This window comes from Podarcis melisellensis, assembly GCF_964234715.1.
Source record: "Podarcis melisellensis genome assembly, chromosome: 5".
Lineage (NCBI taxonomy): Eukaryota > Metazoa > Chordata > Lepidosauria > Squamata > Lacertidae > Podarcis > Podarcis melisellensis.
Window position 1 is genome coordinate 50,864,085 of NC_138537.1, and position 16,376 is coordinate 50,880,460.

The following is a 16,376-nucleotide window of genomic DNA, read 5'->3' on the forward strand; positions in this document are numbered from 1 at the left end:
AACCCCAGGTTTTTTTGTAGATAGTATTTTATAGTACTGGTTTTGTTGTTTGGGTTTTTGTGCTGCTTGTCTCATAAATACAGACCCCTAACCCTAACCCACCCACCGCAATTCACTTGATGGGAAGCAGTATATAGATAAAATAGCTCAAATCTGTGTCTCCCAAGCCTTAATTACCGTATTTTTCACCCCATAGGACGCACTTTTTCCCCTCCAAAAATGAAGGGGAAATGTGTGTGCGTCCTATGGGGCGAATGCAGGCTTTCGCTGAAGCCTGGAGAGCGAGAGGCATCGGTGTGCACCGACCCCTCTCGCTCTCCAGGCTTCAGGAAGCTATCCCCAAGCCTCGTGCGCCCGGCGGGAGTTCCCGTGGGCTCACAAGGCTTGCGGGTAGCAGCCTGCAGCCCCGGCGAGTGTCCACAAGCCTTGCGCGCTCGGCGGGAGGTCCCGCCGAGCGCGCGAGGCTTGGGGCGGCAGCTTGTCGCCCGAAGCATGGGGAGCCCTCCGGAGGGAGGTCCCGCCGGGCGCACAAGGCTTGGGGCGGCAGCCTGCCGCCCGAAGCATGCGGAGCCCTCCGGAGGGCTCTGTGTGCTTCGGGCGAGTGTCTGCAAGCCTTGCGCGCCCGGCGGGAGGTCCCGCCGGGTGCGCAAGGCTTGGGGCGGCAGCCTGCAGCCCGAAGCACACGGAGCCCTCCGGAGGGTGCCCCGTGCTTCGGGCAGGTGTGCGCAAGGCTTGGGGCGGCAGACGTGGCTGGGGGGGAAATAATTTTTTTTATTCATTTCGCCCCCCAAAAAACGAGGTGCGTCCTATGGGCCGGTGCGCCCTATAGAACGAAAAATACGGTAATACACCCTAAGCAACAAGTTGGACGTCTATCTGTTTTTAAAAATAAAGAGCCAGCAGGGAAGGAGTGGGATTGGGACTGTGGCACAGGGACAGAGGACTATAACTCTTTGCTTTCACTGGCTTCTGGTATTGCTTTGTTGTTGTTGTTTATATGAAAACACAGCTACAGTGTGTGACAAGTGTCTTATTTACTTTTGTCATACCCTCCAACATTCCTTAGATGAAAACTGGGGTATTCTACTATATCAGTTTCACTGCTAGTTAGTGGTATTATTAGTTTGGGGTTTTCTTTTTCCACCAGGCTTTCCTAAAGGCAATACATAAATAAAACTATTTCTGTGCTTAAAATACTGCAGTTTTGTATGTTTTCTCTCATAATTTTTGTACCAGACCAGGAGGAAATGCTCAAGCAATCATATGGCAAGTCTGATTCCATTGCTCATGAGCTAGTTTCTAGTGGAATTAGAAGCTCCTCTCTGTGAAAGTAGAAAGAGAAAGCAGGAAAAAGTATTCCCATAGCAGAATGTTAATTCCTCTTTTCCTTTTCCTTCCAGGACTGGCAATTGCAAGTGCACTGATAGACATTTCACAACAGAAGCCCTCAGAGTGTAAAGATAAGAGTTCGGCAGTCAGAAATCGAAAACACCACCTTTCAACACGTCAAGGAACTTGTGTCTGAGATTAAAATAACACATTTGTATATTCTGTAATGTTTTTCTTTCTTTTTTTCTTTTTTAAAGAGCTTCCATTGTAAGCTAAAATACAGCCTCAGGTTTTATGGAGGCAACCTCTGGATGGTGGTAAGAATGGTGGTAAGAACCTCCAGGCTCAGATAGATTAGCACCTTCTTTCTGCTGTGCCCCAAAGCAGGGCATCTGGAATGACAAAGGTGAATATACTGGAGGACCTTATGAAAAGATTCTGACATCAGTAATGATATGAAAAATACTTCTCCACACTTCTTGTTATTCATATCAGGAAATAAATAAAAATGTCTGGAAAAAGATAGTACATTGTTTTATAATGTGGAAGGAAATATATCATGGAAAATTAAAGTAAGTCTAAAGGACTTGTTATATAGCTAGAAGTGTTGAGTTATCCAGTTTCTCAGCTTGATTAGCGCTGAGATACACACACTTAAGAAAGCAGAAAATGACATTATTAGGGATATAAATAATATTATCATTACCCTGATATGAAGGCATAATTTGAACTTTGTGATAGGCAGATATAGCAAAAACCATGTATTTCAATGAGCCAGATGTAACAAAACAAAAAAAACTCTGAAAGGATTTATGCATATCAAAGATTTCTGCCTTCCAAAGGACCCTGCCACAGTCTAAGGTCTGAAGCAGGATGAAGACTGGACTTTTCTACTATGTAAGAATTCAGAATGGTGAATACAGCAAAGAGTACATGCTTGTCTTCCATGCCAACCAACTAACTCATTATCAGATCCGACTGAGTTTGGGAAAGCGTGTCCAGCAGCCAAGATCCCTTTTCCCCCAATAGCCATCTCCAAAATTGCAAGACCCAGGAGTAGAAAAATTGTAAGACTCTCTGCAGAAGAATATCTGATGCTTTTTTTAACTAACATAATTGTGAAGGCTGAAGTCAAATGTAGCTTTAAGCATGCTGACATCTATTGATTACAATAGTCTCAAGCATACTCAAGTTTGTGGCAAATGGTAGCCTCAATGTCCAGTGTTAAAATTAATGCCATATCCGCTTATTTGCAGAATAATGTTGCCCTGGCCACACTTACCCCTTTATCACAGTTATTAAAAGTCCTCCCTCTCAGAGCAACAGATCCAAGCTCTTCGTATTCATTGCATTTAAGTAATTCCACTGTACCCTAAAATAAAGTCCCCAGCGGCTTGTAGGAAATTTTGTCACTTGGAACTCTTGGAATGACTTTTCTGTATGTGAGATCACCTTATCAACAAAAGCTAAAGGAAATTTTTTGACTATTTTAAAGAAAAGATCAAGCAGTGTCCTTGTTTTATTTTCATTATGCAGTTCAGCCCTTCCATTCACAGAAGGAACAATGATCCAGCAGAGGTAACTACTCACAGAGGAGGGGGACCAATTTTTGGCCATTTTCCCTTCAGCTGCCACACCACCTCCCATGTTGTTTTGGAAATTCCCCCAACTCTCTGATCATAAGTGGAATGTCACTCAATAGGTGAATGATAAGGTGGTACCCAACTAAGTCATACTCAGAGTAGACCCACTGAAAATCAATGGGCAGGGTATAAATAATAAATTATTGTTATAAATCATTATTATTATCAAATCCATTTGTTTCAGTAGGTCTATTCCAGTTATAACTAATGTTGGAGTCCAACCATAATATTTAATGTAAAAGTTGTTTGCGGAAGGTGGCGGCAGATGAATCACGTCTATATTTAGGCTTAATGTCTCAAATTCAGGGAACGTTAAATGCCTTCAAGATCAATTAAACTTGCGTATTTAGTTCTTCAACTTAAGCATCACTGAAATGAAGAAGACTAAATCTACTATTTTCTTTGGAGCTGAGCTGCACTCTGAACTGGTCACGGCAGGTTCCCCACCCAGTCGTCTTGCAAGAACTTCCTCATAAGGGCAAAGTAGCAGTCCTTAGTTTGACAGCTGCCTGTATGGGAGTTATCTATCAGCAGAGGTATAAACTCTTACTTAAAGTGGAGTTGTGCTAATTATGAAAGCTATACAAATATAACTGATGTTTATAATTATACCTGCATTTTTTAAATTAAAAAATCATTTTATTTCTGGAAGGGGGAGACATTTCACTGTTTACACTTTGACTACATAGTTACTTGCATGCCAAGATGGTGCAGTAGCAGTAATAACGCCCTGTTTGTGAGTTGGTAGGTGTTTTTCTTTTGTATTATCATTTGACTACTTAATTTGGATGAGAACTGAATGTATAAAAAAAGAAAAGAATTTAAATACATCAAAAGGAACTGTTGTACAGTATGTAGTTCCCTCTCATCTGAGGTCATTAGGTTACATTTTATCATGACTGCTATGCTGTTTTAATTAGTTGCACATTGATAAATTATGCTGGCATGATTGTTGAAATAGTTTCACATTTCAAAAGGAGACCTGATTCTTATGCTGAAGTTATGTTGTCACAGTGTGATGATTTTTGTTGACTGTTCTTACCTCACTTTGTTGTTATTCTAAACAAAGGACCCAGTTCTGCAAGCACTTATATGCCAATATGTTCTATTCATATGATCCTATTTACATATAATTTTTTCCAGAATTAGGGCAAAATTGATTTCTGTCAGAAATTATCAAAAAAAGAAATATTGTAACTCCAATAAGAGTCTGGGGTTTTTTTTCTTTAAAAAGAAAACCCTTCTGTCATTGTAATGTTGATTTGCTTAAAGAAAACAAATCATTAGAATTGGCATGTATGATGAGTAAGATGATTATTTGAAGAAAGACAAAAGAGAAATAAAAGACTTGGCTATAAATTTCCTAATTTTCCCCAACATGATTTAGTTACCAAAAGTTCGTGTATTTTGTGAGTCTACCTACATTTATTGGACAGGTATTCTATGAAATAGTTACCCTGGCGAAGCATGAACCCTACCAAACTAGCGTTTTTTGAAAGTATATTCTGCAACATAGCAGTGAAGCAGTAATTGTGCATGACACACACTGGATTTACGGTATACTGGACCATCCACACATCATTCAGCTTTATTAGTTCTGCAGTGCTTCCCAAACAATACCACATTATTGTTATCCAGGGCAATAATAGGGGCACTATTGTACTACAGTACCAAAAAAGCAGAACAAAAAGCATACCCAGAATATTTGTGGAATGGAAAGGTTTGGATAGCAAGCAGCTATTGGACACGCACTGTCCAAAAAATAAAATAAAACAGTATGTGTGCCAAAACTGTTGCAGGTGGAAACACTATCGGAAGTGGGATCAGGTATAATGCCCCATCAATGAATGCAGAATATAAAAGACGATAGCAGGGCCTCGTGTTTAATTTTAAAAGAATGATAGTGTTGCTATCAACACTTCAAGATAGTAAGCAATTTTTATATAGCTGACAATTAAAATCAGCAATAAATGGTGGGACTTCCTGTGTTGGTCTCATAATTGGTTTGACAAGCATTTACATCTGAACTTTTTTTAAAAAAAAATGTGGACAGAATTACTCATGAAAGGCTCTCTTCTACCAATACACTAGATTGATTAGGAGGACTAACAACCTATTAAGCCAATGGGGTTTGGGTTATGTGAGGATTTTAACCTGTTTTCTCCAATCCAACACGCTAACCATGTTTGCAAGGATTTCATCCAGAGTATTTCCCCCTCTACTTTGATCTTCCTGCAGCGGATTATCTTGCAGAGAAAAGAATTGCAGCTACACAGACTGCATAACACCAAATAACTTTCTCCTCTCAGCTGCTGCCTGCTGAGCAGGAAGGGAACTGAAAAGCCCAGGTGAAATTCAGCTGTGAACTATTTCCAGCTAAAGGGCCAGAAGTACTCCACCCTTGGTTTAAGGCTGGGCATATCTGTCAACTTTGGTTTCTTGTAGTTTCTCATTTTCCCACCCTTAAGCTCGCCACATTTTCACATCAGTATTCTTATTCACATTCTATTGTATGATCTTCACTCATTCAGTAAGGCTTTTGATAAAGCCCCCCATGATATTCTTTCTTGTTGAGAAGCTGGTAAATTGTAGTCTGGATTGGGTAACTGTTAGGTGGATTTGGTGTTGGTCGACTGACCCAACCCAACCCAGTACTCATTAATGGTCCTCGTCATCCTGGGGGAAAGTGACAAGTGAGCTTCCACAGGGTTGTGTCCTGGGTCCTTTGTTGTTCGACATTTTTATAAATGATGCGGATGAAAGAATTGAGGGGATTGCTCATAAAATTTGCAGATGACAGCAAACTTAGTGGGGTAGCTAGTGCCGAAGAAGACAGAATCAGAATTCAAGATGACCTTAGCAGATTGGACAACCAAAACAAAATTAATGAATGAATGAATGAATAGGGATAAATGTAAGGTTCTACACTTAGGCAGGAAGAACCAACTGCACAAATATTAAGATGGAGAGACACCTGGATTGCCAGTAGTACACGTGAAAAGAATCTAGGGGTCTTAGAATACCACAAGTTTAACATGAGTCAACAGTGTGATGCAGCAGCAAAAAAAGCTAATGCCATTCTAGGCTGCATCAACAGAAGTATAGTGTCCAGATCAAGGGAAGACATTGTACTGCTCTATTCTGCCTTAGTCAGATCCCACCTGGAGTACTGTGTCCAGTTCTGGGAGCTACAGTCTAAGAAGGATATTGACAAGATGGAACATACGCCGAGGAGGACAACCAAGTTGATCAAGAGTCTGGAAACCAAGCCTTATTAGGAACAGTTGAGGGGGTTGGGCATATTTAGTCTGGAAAAGAGGAGACTGAGAGGAGATATGATAGGCATCTTCAAATATCTGAAGGGCTGTCCCATGGAAGATGAAGAAAGGTTGTTTTCTCCTGCTCTGGAGGGTAGGACTTGAAACTATCGATTCAGGTTATAAGAAAAGAGATTCTGACTAAATATCAGGAAGAACTTTCTGACAGCAAGAGCTGTTCGATAGCAGAACAGACTCCCTTAGGAGGTGGTGGTCTCTCCATCACTGAAGGTTTTTAAGCAGAGGTTGGATAGGCATCTGGTTGGCCATTATGAGAACAAAATGCCTTCCTAGATGAGCCACTGGTCTGATGCATCAGGTTTTCTTATGTTCTTATGCTGACAGTGAAGTGTTTGCTACAAAGCATAAGTAAATGTGGGTTGGACTTCAAACTTTACTTGTTTCTCATTGACAGACAGTCTCCACATTACACAGCTAATTAAAAATAGCTGATGGCAAATCAAAGTTTTGATATAATGGCTTTCTTGCTGCATCAGCCCATCTTCTCTAATAGCTGACAGAAACTGCTTTGTTTTAGGACACCATCCAAATGTGTTACAGCAATCTCCAAATTTAGTTTATTTTCATTAGTATGCTGAATGGCCTTCTCATCCATCTCAGCTAATCAGTCAGTCAGTTTCTGGCCTATATTCTACACTATCCTTCTGTAAAATGCTAGCACCTATTTACAGTAGCTGCTCTTTGAAATGGGGGTGGGGGGGAGAGACTATTTTAGTCTGTTCTAACTTTGCTAGCTTTCTGTATCAAATGAACCATCCCTTTGTGTTTATATGATGCATATCTCACCCACTGAAGTCAACAAGAAATATGCCACAGCATCAGATCTGATGAAGGTTTTGGCTAGGATTTATGACAGAGAGAGGAATGGCTCCGACTTTTCTATAGCAGCATCAATATACTGACCACTGGCATTGACATTAGTTTGATCTCAAAATACATACTACACTTTATTCCTACAAAGGACTCAAGCCCGTTAAACATATATTTGCAACATTAGTGCCACTCATTTGAGTTTGAGTTACAGCCCCATCTTAAGACTTCTTGTACTGGTTGATACCAGCTTATGTTGTGATTTATCAGCAGACATTCCAGTACATCTTCGCAACATATTAACACTGTCCTGGCAATACTGAACAGCCAGATATGCAGTGAAGGCCAGTAAGGCAGTTGAATGCCAGCATTTGCCACCCACCACTGTTCAACTACCACAGTGCTGGAGAAGGAAAAGCATATTCTTATGCACAAACTCCATCTTGGAGTGGGTCCCTGTCTATCCCTTGGAATTGACTTCCTTGAAATTACGGTCACCAGAGAATGATGAAGCTTCTATGACATAAGGTTTATTTACACAGGCTGAACATAATGCTATGTGCTGGGATGCCAGAGCTTTGTGGGTGCAAGACATCCATAAATCCTAGAATTAGTAAAAGTTAGAATTAATCAAGATTTGTTTAAACTGTGTCAAACACAGAAATTCTTGGGTTTAGCTTATGCTAACAAGCCAGACATATCTGACAGGGCTAGCTGAGAGTTAAGTAATTTAGGAACAAAGCAGAATAATAGCTCATCAAGGAAACCAGCAAGAGAGCGAAGATCAGGAGGGAGGGGCCCCTCCTCCAGCTGTGTGTTGGTGGGCAGAGACCAAAGGTGGCAGAGAAAGTGGGGGTAGAATACAAAGTGGGCTGGCTGTGGCAGGCTGGAACAAAGGAAACACAGCTTTTTGCTGTTCTTTGAATCCAATGCTGCGCCTAAGAAGAAGCCCAGACCCGTTCGGGCTGTGAATACTCTGCAATCCCTTCATCTAGCTTCAGGTTGTATATATGTGTAAATAAACCATATATCACAAAAACACCACAGTCTCTGCTGTGCCTCACTGTCCCAAAAGGGAGCACAGACCCTTGGAAGCTTGTCTGATACCCCTGGAATCTCACATCACTGGACGGAGATTGGGGTGCAGTGTTAGAAACTTAGATATATAAACTAATCACCAATGGTACCTTAAACCTAGGTTGTGGTCGTCACAACAGAATGTCTAGGCACCACCACCACCCCAAGGTTTTTTTTTAAATAAATTATTATTATTATTTTCATTTCATTTCTATACTGCTTTATATTTTAAATAAAAAATCTCAAAGCAGTTTACAACACATTAAAACATCAAATAAAACAATCCAAAATAAAGCAAATTCAAGCTTCAAGGGATGTATTTCAGATCCTTTTTTAAGTGACAGTATACCAGAAAAAGCGTCTCCACCCCCATCGTTCAGCCCAGACACCGAGGTCCAGCTCCAAGGGCTTTTTGGTGGTTCCCTCACTACAAGAAGTGAGGTTATAGGGAACCAGGCAGAGGGCCTTCTTGGTAGTGGCACCCACGTTGTGGAACGCCCTCCCATCAGATGTCAAGGAAATTAAGAACTATCTGACTTTTAGAAGACATCTGAAGGCAGTCCTGTTTAGGGAGGTTTTTAATGTTTGACATTTTATCGTGTTTTTAATATTCTGTTGGGAGATGCCCAGAGTAGCTGGGGAAACCCAGACAGATGGGTGGGGTATAAATATTAAAATTATTATTAAAATTATTATTATTATAACATGTTTCCCCGTATTTATTTATTTACCTACTTAAATTATATAGCTTCCCCATAGCAGAAGTACTCTAGGAAGCCAGTGTGGTATAGTGGTTAGAGTGTTTGACTAGGACCTGGGAGATCAGGGTTCAAATTCCCACTCAGTCATGAATTTCACTGTGTGACCTTGGGCCAGTCAAAGCCTCTTAACTTACCTCACAGAGTCATTATAGGATTAATTGAGGAAGGGGTGAACCAGGTACTCATTCGAGAATAAGGTGAATGTAAATACAATAAATACCAGTAGGCGCTTCTGCTTTGCTGCTTAAAAAAGCTGGAGGGGCACTTATTTAGCCCATGTGGCTCTTTACATAAAGTTCTGGTAATCAACAGATGCAAGCACTGCCTTCATAGCTACTTGTGTTATCTGGTGCTTAGAGAACAAAAACCAGCATTTGGATTTAGGCTTTCCACATCTCCACAATCCAAGCCCCCAGCAGCACAGAACAATCACAAGACTTTCACAGGCTGAAATTCTAAATCGCACCCAACAAAGACACACATAGGATTTCATTGAGAAACCCTCAGTTTGCCCCACAAACATTTCCCACCTCCATTCAGAGAAAACCACTTTAAGAGTCACAACCCAATACTTCAATGTCCCTCAATGACTCCACTCCAGAATTTGTTTAGATTTTAAGCACCACTGTGATAATTAGAACTTAACCAAAACATGTTGGGTTTAGAAGGGGGGGGGGTGTTCTGGAATGCTAAGCCCAGATTTTGGCCACTCCTCATAGAAGCAAGTTTCACAGTTGCTTCCCTCCCACAATCCCCAAGTAGCTTTCCTTCTCAGCAGGCACTATCTGATATTGCTTCAACTTCTCTACTCATCAGTCATCCTAACTCTGGGATGTTACTGCCAAATACAGTCTGCCTCTCCGTGTAGACGCATGCACAGATCACAGGCCACCTAACCCCCAAGTCCATTCCGACTTTTTCTTCTGCCAAAACGCGTTTAAGGTACACTCTTTACCTACTTACCACCCCAATATCACTCCCAACATCCATCAGGCCCACCCATTCATATGTTCCCTTATCCTTCCCAACCCACCCCTTAACCCAGATATCTGACTCCTGAAATGCCAATATATCCCTTCCAGGGAGTTACTTCACATGTATCCCCGCCATGCTCCTACACCTACACACACACACACACACACACACACACACACACACACACAGGCAAGGCTTGACACGTGTCTTGAAACCCTGCTGTCTCCACATGTTGATACTCTTCAATGCTCTTCCTCACACTCCTGTGTTTTGAATCTCCATGGCACTTTTAATAATTGCCAGCTTTAAAAGCCCCCACCCACGCACCTTCCCACCTAACTTTACCTGGAACAGAGGTGTCCCAAGGGAACACAGACTGGGTGTCCACAGCAGGGTCGGGTCCCTGCAAGAGTCCTAGAGCCAGAGGAGGAAGGACCAACAGTGCTGCCAAAGCAGCCGCAGGGGAGCCGGGGGGGACCCACTACGGCCAGCCATTGGGAGCCAAGCTGGGTGAAGAAGTGGGTGGGGGCAATGGCCATCAGATGCTCTAAGCGCACCCCAGAGAAAAGGGGAAGCAGCACTGGCTGGCTGGCAGTTGAAGCAGGGCACCTCAGAACAAGCTTCCTGGCTCCTCCCTCAGGACTGCCTGGCCCTGCAATGGAGGCGAAGGGAGGGAGTGGGAGAAGGAGAAGCACATCTCAGGATGGACCGGCCAGCCCAGTGTGGCTGCTCCAAGGCTTGATCGTTTAAGCAGTCCTCTTTTCTAGAGAAGCCCAACTAACAGCAATACAAATCATGAGATTGGAATAGGACCCCCCCAAGTTTGTTTAACCCTAAACTCAATTATAGTATCCTTACGAGTAATTTGATTTATTATATTTCTATGCCACTTGTTATTCAAATGAATCCCAAAGAAGCTTACAAACAATAAATAACAATGATATGATAGAACATAATAGAACATCACAAATAAAAAAATTAATCATACAGAATAACAAATCATCAGTGAGTTAAAATCTATAAAACACTGTTAACAAAGCAACAACTAAAAAAATAAACCAAAGAACAAAATTAAAACAAGTCATATTATACGATTAACAAATCAATACAGAATTTATAATCTATAGAAGCATATTAACGTTAAGAAAATAGCAACGGAAATATAAACTAAGCACTGTTAAGATCATACACACATGACCACTGACTTATAGGGTGAACCCTGTAAGAGAACCACCTCACCAGCTGCCTCTGCAGGCAGATCAGTAGAATAATTTATTATAGGACATATTGAATTAGTGTCATGTACTTGCCTGAACAGGGTAAAAACTTGATGAAGAGAATTTCATCATTAGTACAAAATTGACTAAGCTAGCACAAGAAATGGGGAAGGAAACAACTGTCAATCTATTTTTAATTCTGAAATAAAATGATAAGATACATGAATACTCCTATACACTAGTCCCTCCTATACTGAAATTTGAAATTTATACTTTCGTGAAATTACATTAGCATGAAACATACAACAGATTTTTTAAAAAGAATTCCCATACTATTTGACTTGCATTTATATTTTACCTTTCGTTTTCACCAGAAAATCACACATGAAATGGCTTTTTTAAAAAAATGTAAGGTTCCAAAGCATCAATGCAGGACAAAGGAAGCACTTTCACTTTCACTTTCCCTCTCTCCACTGCAGAGTGAATATACTGTATTTTTCCGTCTATAAGATGACCCCATGTATAAGACAACCCCTATTTTGGGGGATTCAGATTTAAGAAAATGGGGGGAGATATATCCGTGTATAAGACACCCCCTAATTTTTGACATTAGTTTTCAGGGGGGAAATCTAGTCTTATACATGGAAAAATACGGTATTTACTGTGGATATATTTCTTTCACATTTACAAATACTAAGAATTATACAGTGGTAGCTCCAGTTGTGGACTGGATCTGTTCCGGAGCTCCAGTCGGATCCTGAGGTTTCCACAAACAGAGGGACCACTTCTGTGCATGCATGCATGGCGGTAGAGCGCTTCTGCGCATGTGCACATGGCAAAACCCGGAAAAATACTTCCAGGTTTGCCTCATACGTATCCCGTATACGTAACCAGAGGTGAACATAAGTCGAGGTACTACGGTATAATTTATGATTGACTGTATAATTTATTTTTATGCAGCTATTGTGGGATTTATGTGTGAGTCATGAGCACACGTTGTTGCATTTGCCTCAACAAAGCTTCTTTAAAGGGAAAAGCATTTGCAATCTTAAGTGATTGTGATATTTATGTTGTTATAAAAAACATTTATAGTTAAATATTTACAGATTTCCAGATAATCTGCAAAGCAGAATTTCAATTTATCCCATTTTTATTTAGTGCCTCATAAGGTGAATATTTATTCTTTACTTTAGTCCCGATTTTATCTTTATTCAATATTTTTCTTTAACATTTCTGTGCGATCTACTATATTATTACTATAAATGGCACCTTAAACCACCATTATTTCTCCCATTAGTGCTAAACCCCAGCAACAGCAGTAGGATGTCCAACAAAAGGGATGATGGAGAATGGCTTTGTTGATTTGCTACATATCACTGCTATTTTTGTTTTTGTTTCTTAATCATAGAAGGGTGGACATGTAAAGTAAAACTTTAACATCTGTTCACAAAACAGCAGGGAATTACTCAGTAGCAGCGGGTCTGCCGCCGCCCCTCCCAGGCATAGTGGGACAGCAGGCAGGGCATTGTGAAAGTAGATAGAGCCACTTTTTTCCTACTGATCCCACCCCTGTGCCCTTAACAGCAGTCTAAAATGCAGGAATTATGCCCACAAAACTATTCATGGCGTAACTATATCAAGGGGGGGGGGGAGAGAGACATTGTGATAAAGGGGCTTTATTCCTTATAGCATAACACTGCAGCACTCATCAGCTATTTTTATTTTTATTTTTTGCATATCAGGCCCGTAGCATCCATGGAAATTTTCGATTTCATTGTTCTGCAAGGGACAATGACAATAAAGATATCGTAATCGGACACTACTATAAAAATAGTGTATGGGCGTATAGACACCACCTTATTCTGTGAACCAACTGACCAACAAACATATCTACAGTACATGCTTCTAGCTACCATCCCAAACATCCGAAATAATCCATTGTATATAGCCAGGCCCTACGTTACACCCGCATCTGTTCCAACTCTTCAGACAGAGACTCTCACCTAAGAGATCTACTGCAAAACTTTTTAGAACTAAAATATCCACCTGATGAAGTTTAATAACAGATCAACAGAGCCAGACTGGTACCCAGAGAGAACTTGCTGCAAGACAGACCCAAAAAAGAAAATAACAGACCACTAGTAATCAACATACAGCTCCCAAGTTAAAACAGTTCAACGCATCATCAGAGATCTACAGGTGAAACTCAGAAAATTAGAATATTGTGGAATATTGTGGCTCCCCAAATCTCTTTTCTCATGAGAGCAGCTTTTGCATCTCACTTGGAAACGAAGGACCCAGAGTCTGGAGGAAGAATGGGGAGGCACACAATGCCAGATGCTTGAAGTCCAATGTGAAGTTTCCACTGTCTGTGTTGATTTGGGGAGCCATGTCATCAGCTGGTGTTGGTCCACTGTGCTTCATTAAGTCCAGGGTCAACGCAGCCATCTACCAAGAGATTTTGGAGCACTTCATGCTTCCTTCCGCAGACGAGCTTTATGGGGATGCTGATTTCATTTTCCAGCAGGACTTTGTCACCTGCCCACAGTGCCAAAAGTACCAAAACCTGGTTCAATGCCCATGGGATTACTGTGCTTGATTGGCCAGCAAACTTGCTTGACCTGAACCCCATAGATAATCTATGGGGCATTGCCAAGAGAAAGATGAGAGACACGAGACCGAGCAATGTAGAAGAGCTGAAGGCTGCTATTGAAGCTTCCTGGTCTTCTATAACACCTCAGCAGTGCCACAAGCTGATAGCATCCATGCCACGCCACATTGAGGCAGTAACTGATGCAAAAGGGGCTCAAACCAAGTACTGAGTACATGTGCATGCTTCTACTTCTCAGAGGTCCAATATTGCTCTATTTGCAGTCCTTGTTCTGCTGATTTCATTTAATATTCTAATTTTCTGAGATTGTTAATTTGGGGTTTTCATCAGCTGTACACCATAAACATCACAATTGTAAGAAATAAAGGCTTGACATATCTCGCTTTGCATGCCATGAGTCTATCTCATATATTAGTTTCACCTTTTAAGTTGAATTACTGAAATAAATGAACTTTTCCACAATATTCTAATTTTTCAAGTTTCACCTGTACAACCTCTCCTAGACAATGACAGTTCTCTTTCTCAAGCTCTGGGAGGAAGACCTTTCATTGCCTACAGACAGCCATCCAATCTTAAACAACTCCTCACCCACAATAATACAGCAACCAGACTTAACATGGACACTGGTGCCAGCCTGCAATAAACCCAGATGCCAACTTTGCTGCCAAAAACACCCAGACAACACCATTACTGGCCCCAACAACATCAAACATACCATCTCAGGACTATTTAATTGATCATCTTCTAACATTGTGTATGCCATCAAATGCCAACAGTGCCCTTCAGCTCTCTATATTGGACAAACAGGTCAAACCCTACGCCAAAGGATAAATGGGCATAAATCTGACATCAGGATTACAAGACAGAGAAACCAGTAGGAGAACACTTCAATCTCCCAGGACATTCTATACAAGATCTCAGAGTAGCTGTCATATTACAAAAGAATTTCAGAAATAAACTGGAAAGAGAAGTTGCTGAATTGCAACTTATTATTGAACTTAAAACCATGGAGAGACCTGGTCTGAATAGAGACATTGGATTCTTATATCATTATACATGATAAAGCTATTTTTAGCCATCTCATCCCTTGCTTTTTCATGTAAGACCAATTACAGTCTAACAGGCATCAACAGGTTTACCACAACTATCAGCCAATCACCCATTCCCACCACCCTTCTGAGTAATACCCCTCCTTCTCACTATACGTATATAAGGGTCTGGTGACTTCTGTTTCAGTGTATCTGAAGAAGTGTGCATGCACATGAAAGCTCATACCAATAACAAACTTAGTTGGTCTCTAAGGTGCTACTACTTGAAGGATTTTTTTTTCTTTTGTTTAGACTACAGCAGACCAACACAGCACCTAACTGTAACTTACCAATCCTATACGCACATGTATTATACCCAAGTACAAAATTAAGTCTTGAGAAGTGATCCTGAGATTCCTGTTAGTTTGTCCCCAAACAGAAGCACGCTGGAAATGAAAAAGGTTCTACTTTATTTCCTCCCTGGAAGGTTGTGTAGAAATTAAGAAAATTCTGCAGCTAGTTCTATATGATTCCTTTTACAATGTTCTGATCAGTGTACCGAGACCAGCACAGAGCTCAATTGCCTTCCTAGAAGTTACTGGTGAATAGTGACAAAGGGTATACTCAGAATATTATGCTGAGGGACAGCTGGTCAAGTGCAGTGGTGGGAACCTCAGTTGGGGGGGGATGTGGCCCCCAAGGCCACTCTAATCTGGCCCTCAGAAATTTCCCCAGGCCACCTGCTCCCCTCAGGCCACACTTCTCACTGGCCCTCCTTTGCCTCCTAAGTGTTTCTGCCTGGCTAAAATGTGTCCTTGAACTCAAATAATGCCTCTTGGTGCTGTTGTGTAACCAGCCAATAAAGGCTTATCAAGGGGAAAGCAAGTGTTTTTTTTTTTTAAATGCCTGGACATATTAATCCTGCTAAGCACCCCCCCCCCACAGTTAGCTCCCTTTCCACTTTTGTAGCTTTGTTTGAGGAAAAATAAATAAAAAAAAACTTACCCACTGAGGTGATTTTCTCCCCTGATGCTGGGCTCCAGTTCACTCCAGCTTCTCCAGGTCCCTTCTATTTTTTCTCACACATATGCAAACAAATATTCTGCCAGCAAGGCCATAACATACATATATTTGCAGTCGGCTCCCCACCCAGAGACATGCAACCTCCTCTCTAGAAAATGGCCGCTCTAACCCTAACAAAGTCGAAGAAAAGTACTGCAGCTGGGTTGGTTGGGGGAGTTAATTAGAATCGCCCTGTTAGAAAATGCTGCAATTCAATTGGCTGGAGGCACTGATGAGGCTGGCCCTTTCTGTGTGCTACACGGCTGTGTTCTGAAGACCTCCAGACACGCTGATGGGGTGCAGTTATACTATCTAGATACATGTTCAGTCCAAACGGTACAGTAGGTAGAATTTCTCTGTGACGAAACGTAGCTTTTCTCAAATTTTGTTCAGAGTTCTGCTAAGGGGCATTCCCCAAAGAAAGAAAGAAAGAAATGTAATAGTATATGGTAGGCAAGCATGCACAATATATGATTTCCATTGAGCTGCGCTCATGGGAATTAAATGCAGTATTCAAGCGGCGGT

At 41.3% G+C, this 16,376-nt stretch overlaps 1 protein-coding gene and 1 long non-coding RNA gene across 5 annotated transcripts in view; one reads left to right on the forward strand and one right to left on the reverse strand.

The window, feature by feature from the left end:
- ATRNL1 (attractin like 1) overlaps positions 1-4,195 on the forward strand; it is a 515,103-nt gene extending 510,908 nt beyond the window's left edge. For both annotated transcript variants that reach the window (XM_081912145.1, XM_081912146.1), the window contains one exon: positions 1,401-4,195. In XM_081912145.1, the coding sequence (XP_081768271.1) occupies positions 1,401-1,525 (125 nt within the window). In that variant the 3' untranslated portion in view covers positions 1,526-4,195. The remainder of the gene's footprint in view (positions 1-1,400) is intronic.
- The window catches only part of LOC309370427, a 107,769-nt gene that overhangs the window by 34,835 nt on the left and 56,558 nt on the right, over positions 1-16,376 (reverse strand). The window contains exon 1 of one of the 3 annotated variants that reach the window (XR_014168555.1): positions 15,795-16,237. The exons of the other annotated variants lie outside the window; for them this stretch is intronic. This is a non-coding gene — a long non-coding RNA (uncharacterized lncRNA). Of the gene's footprint in view, positions 1-15,794; positions 16,238-16,376 lie in introns of those variants that run through there. 3 annotated transcript variants of the gene reach the window in all.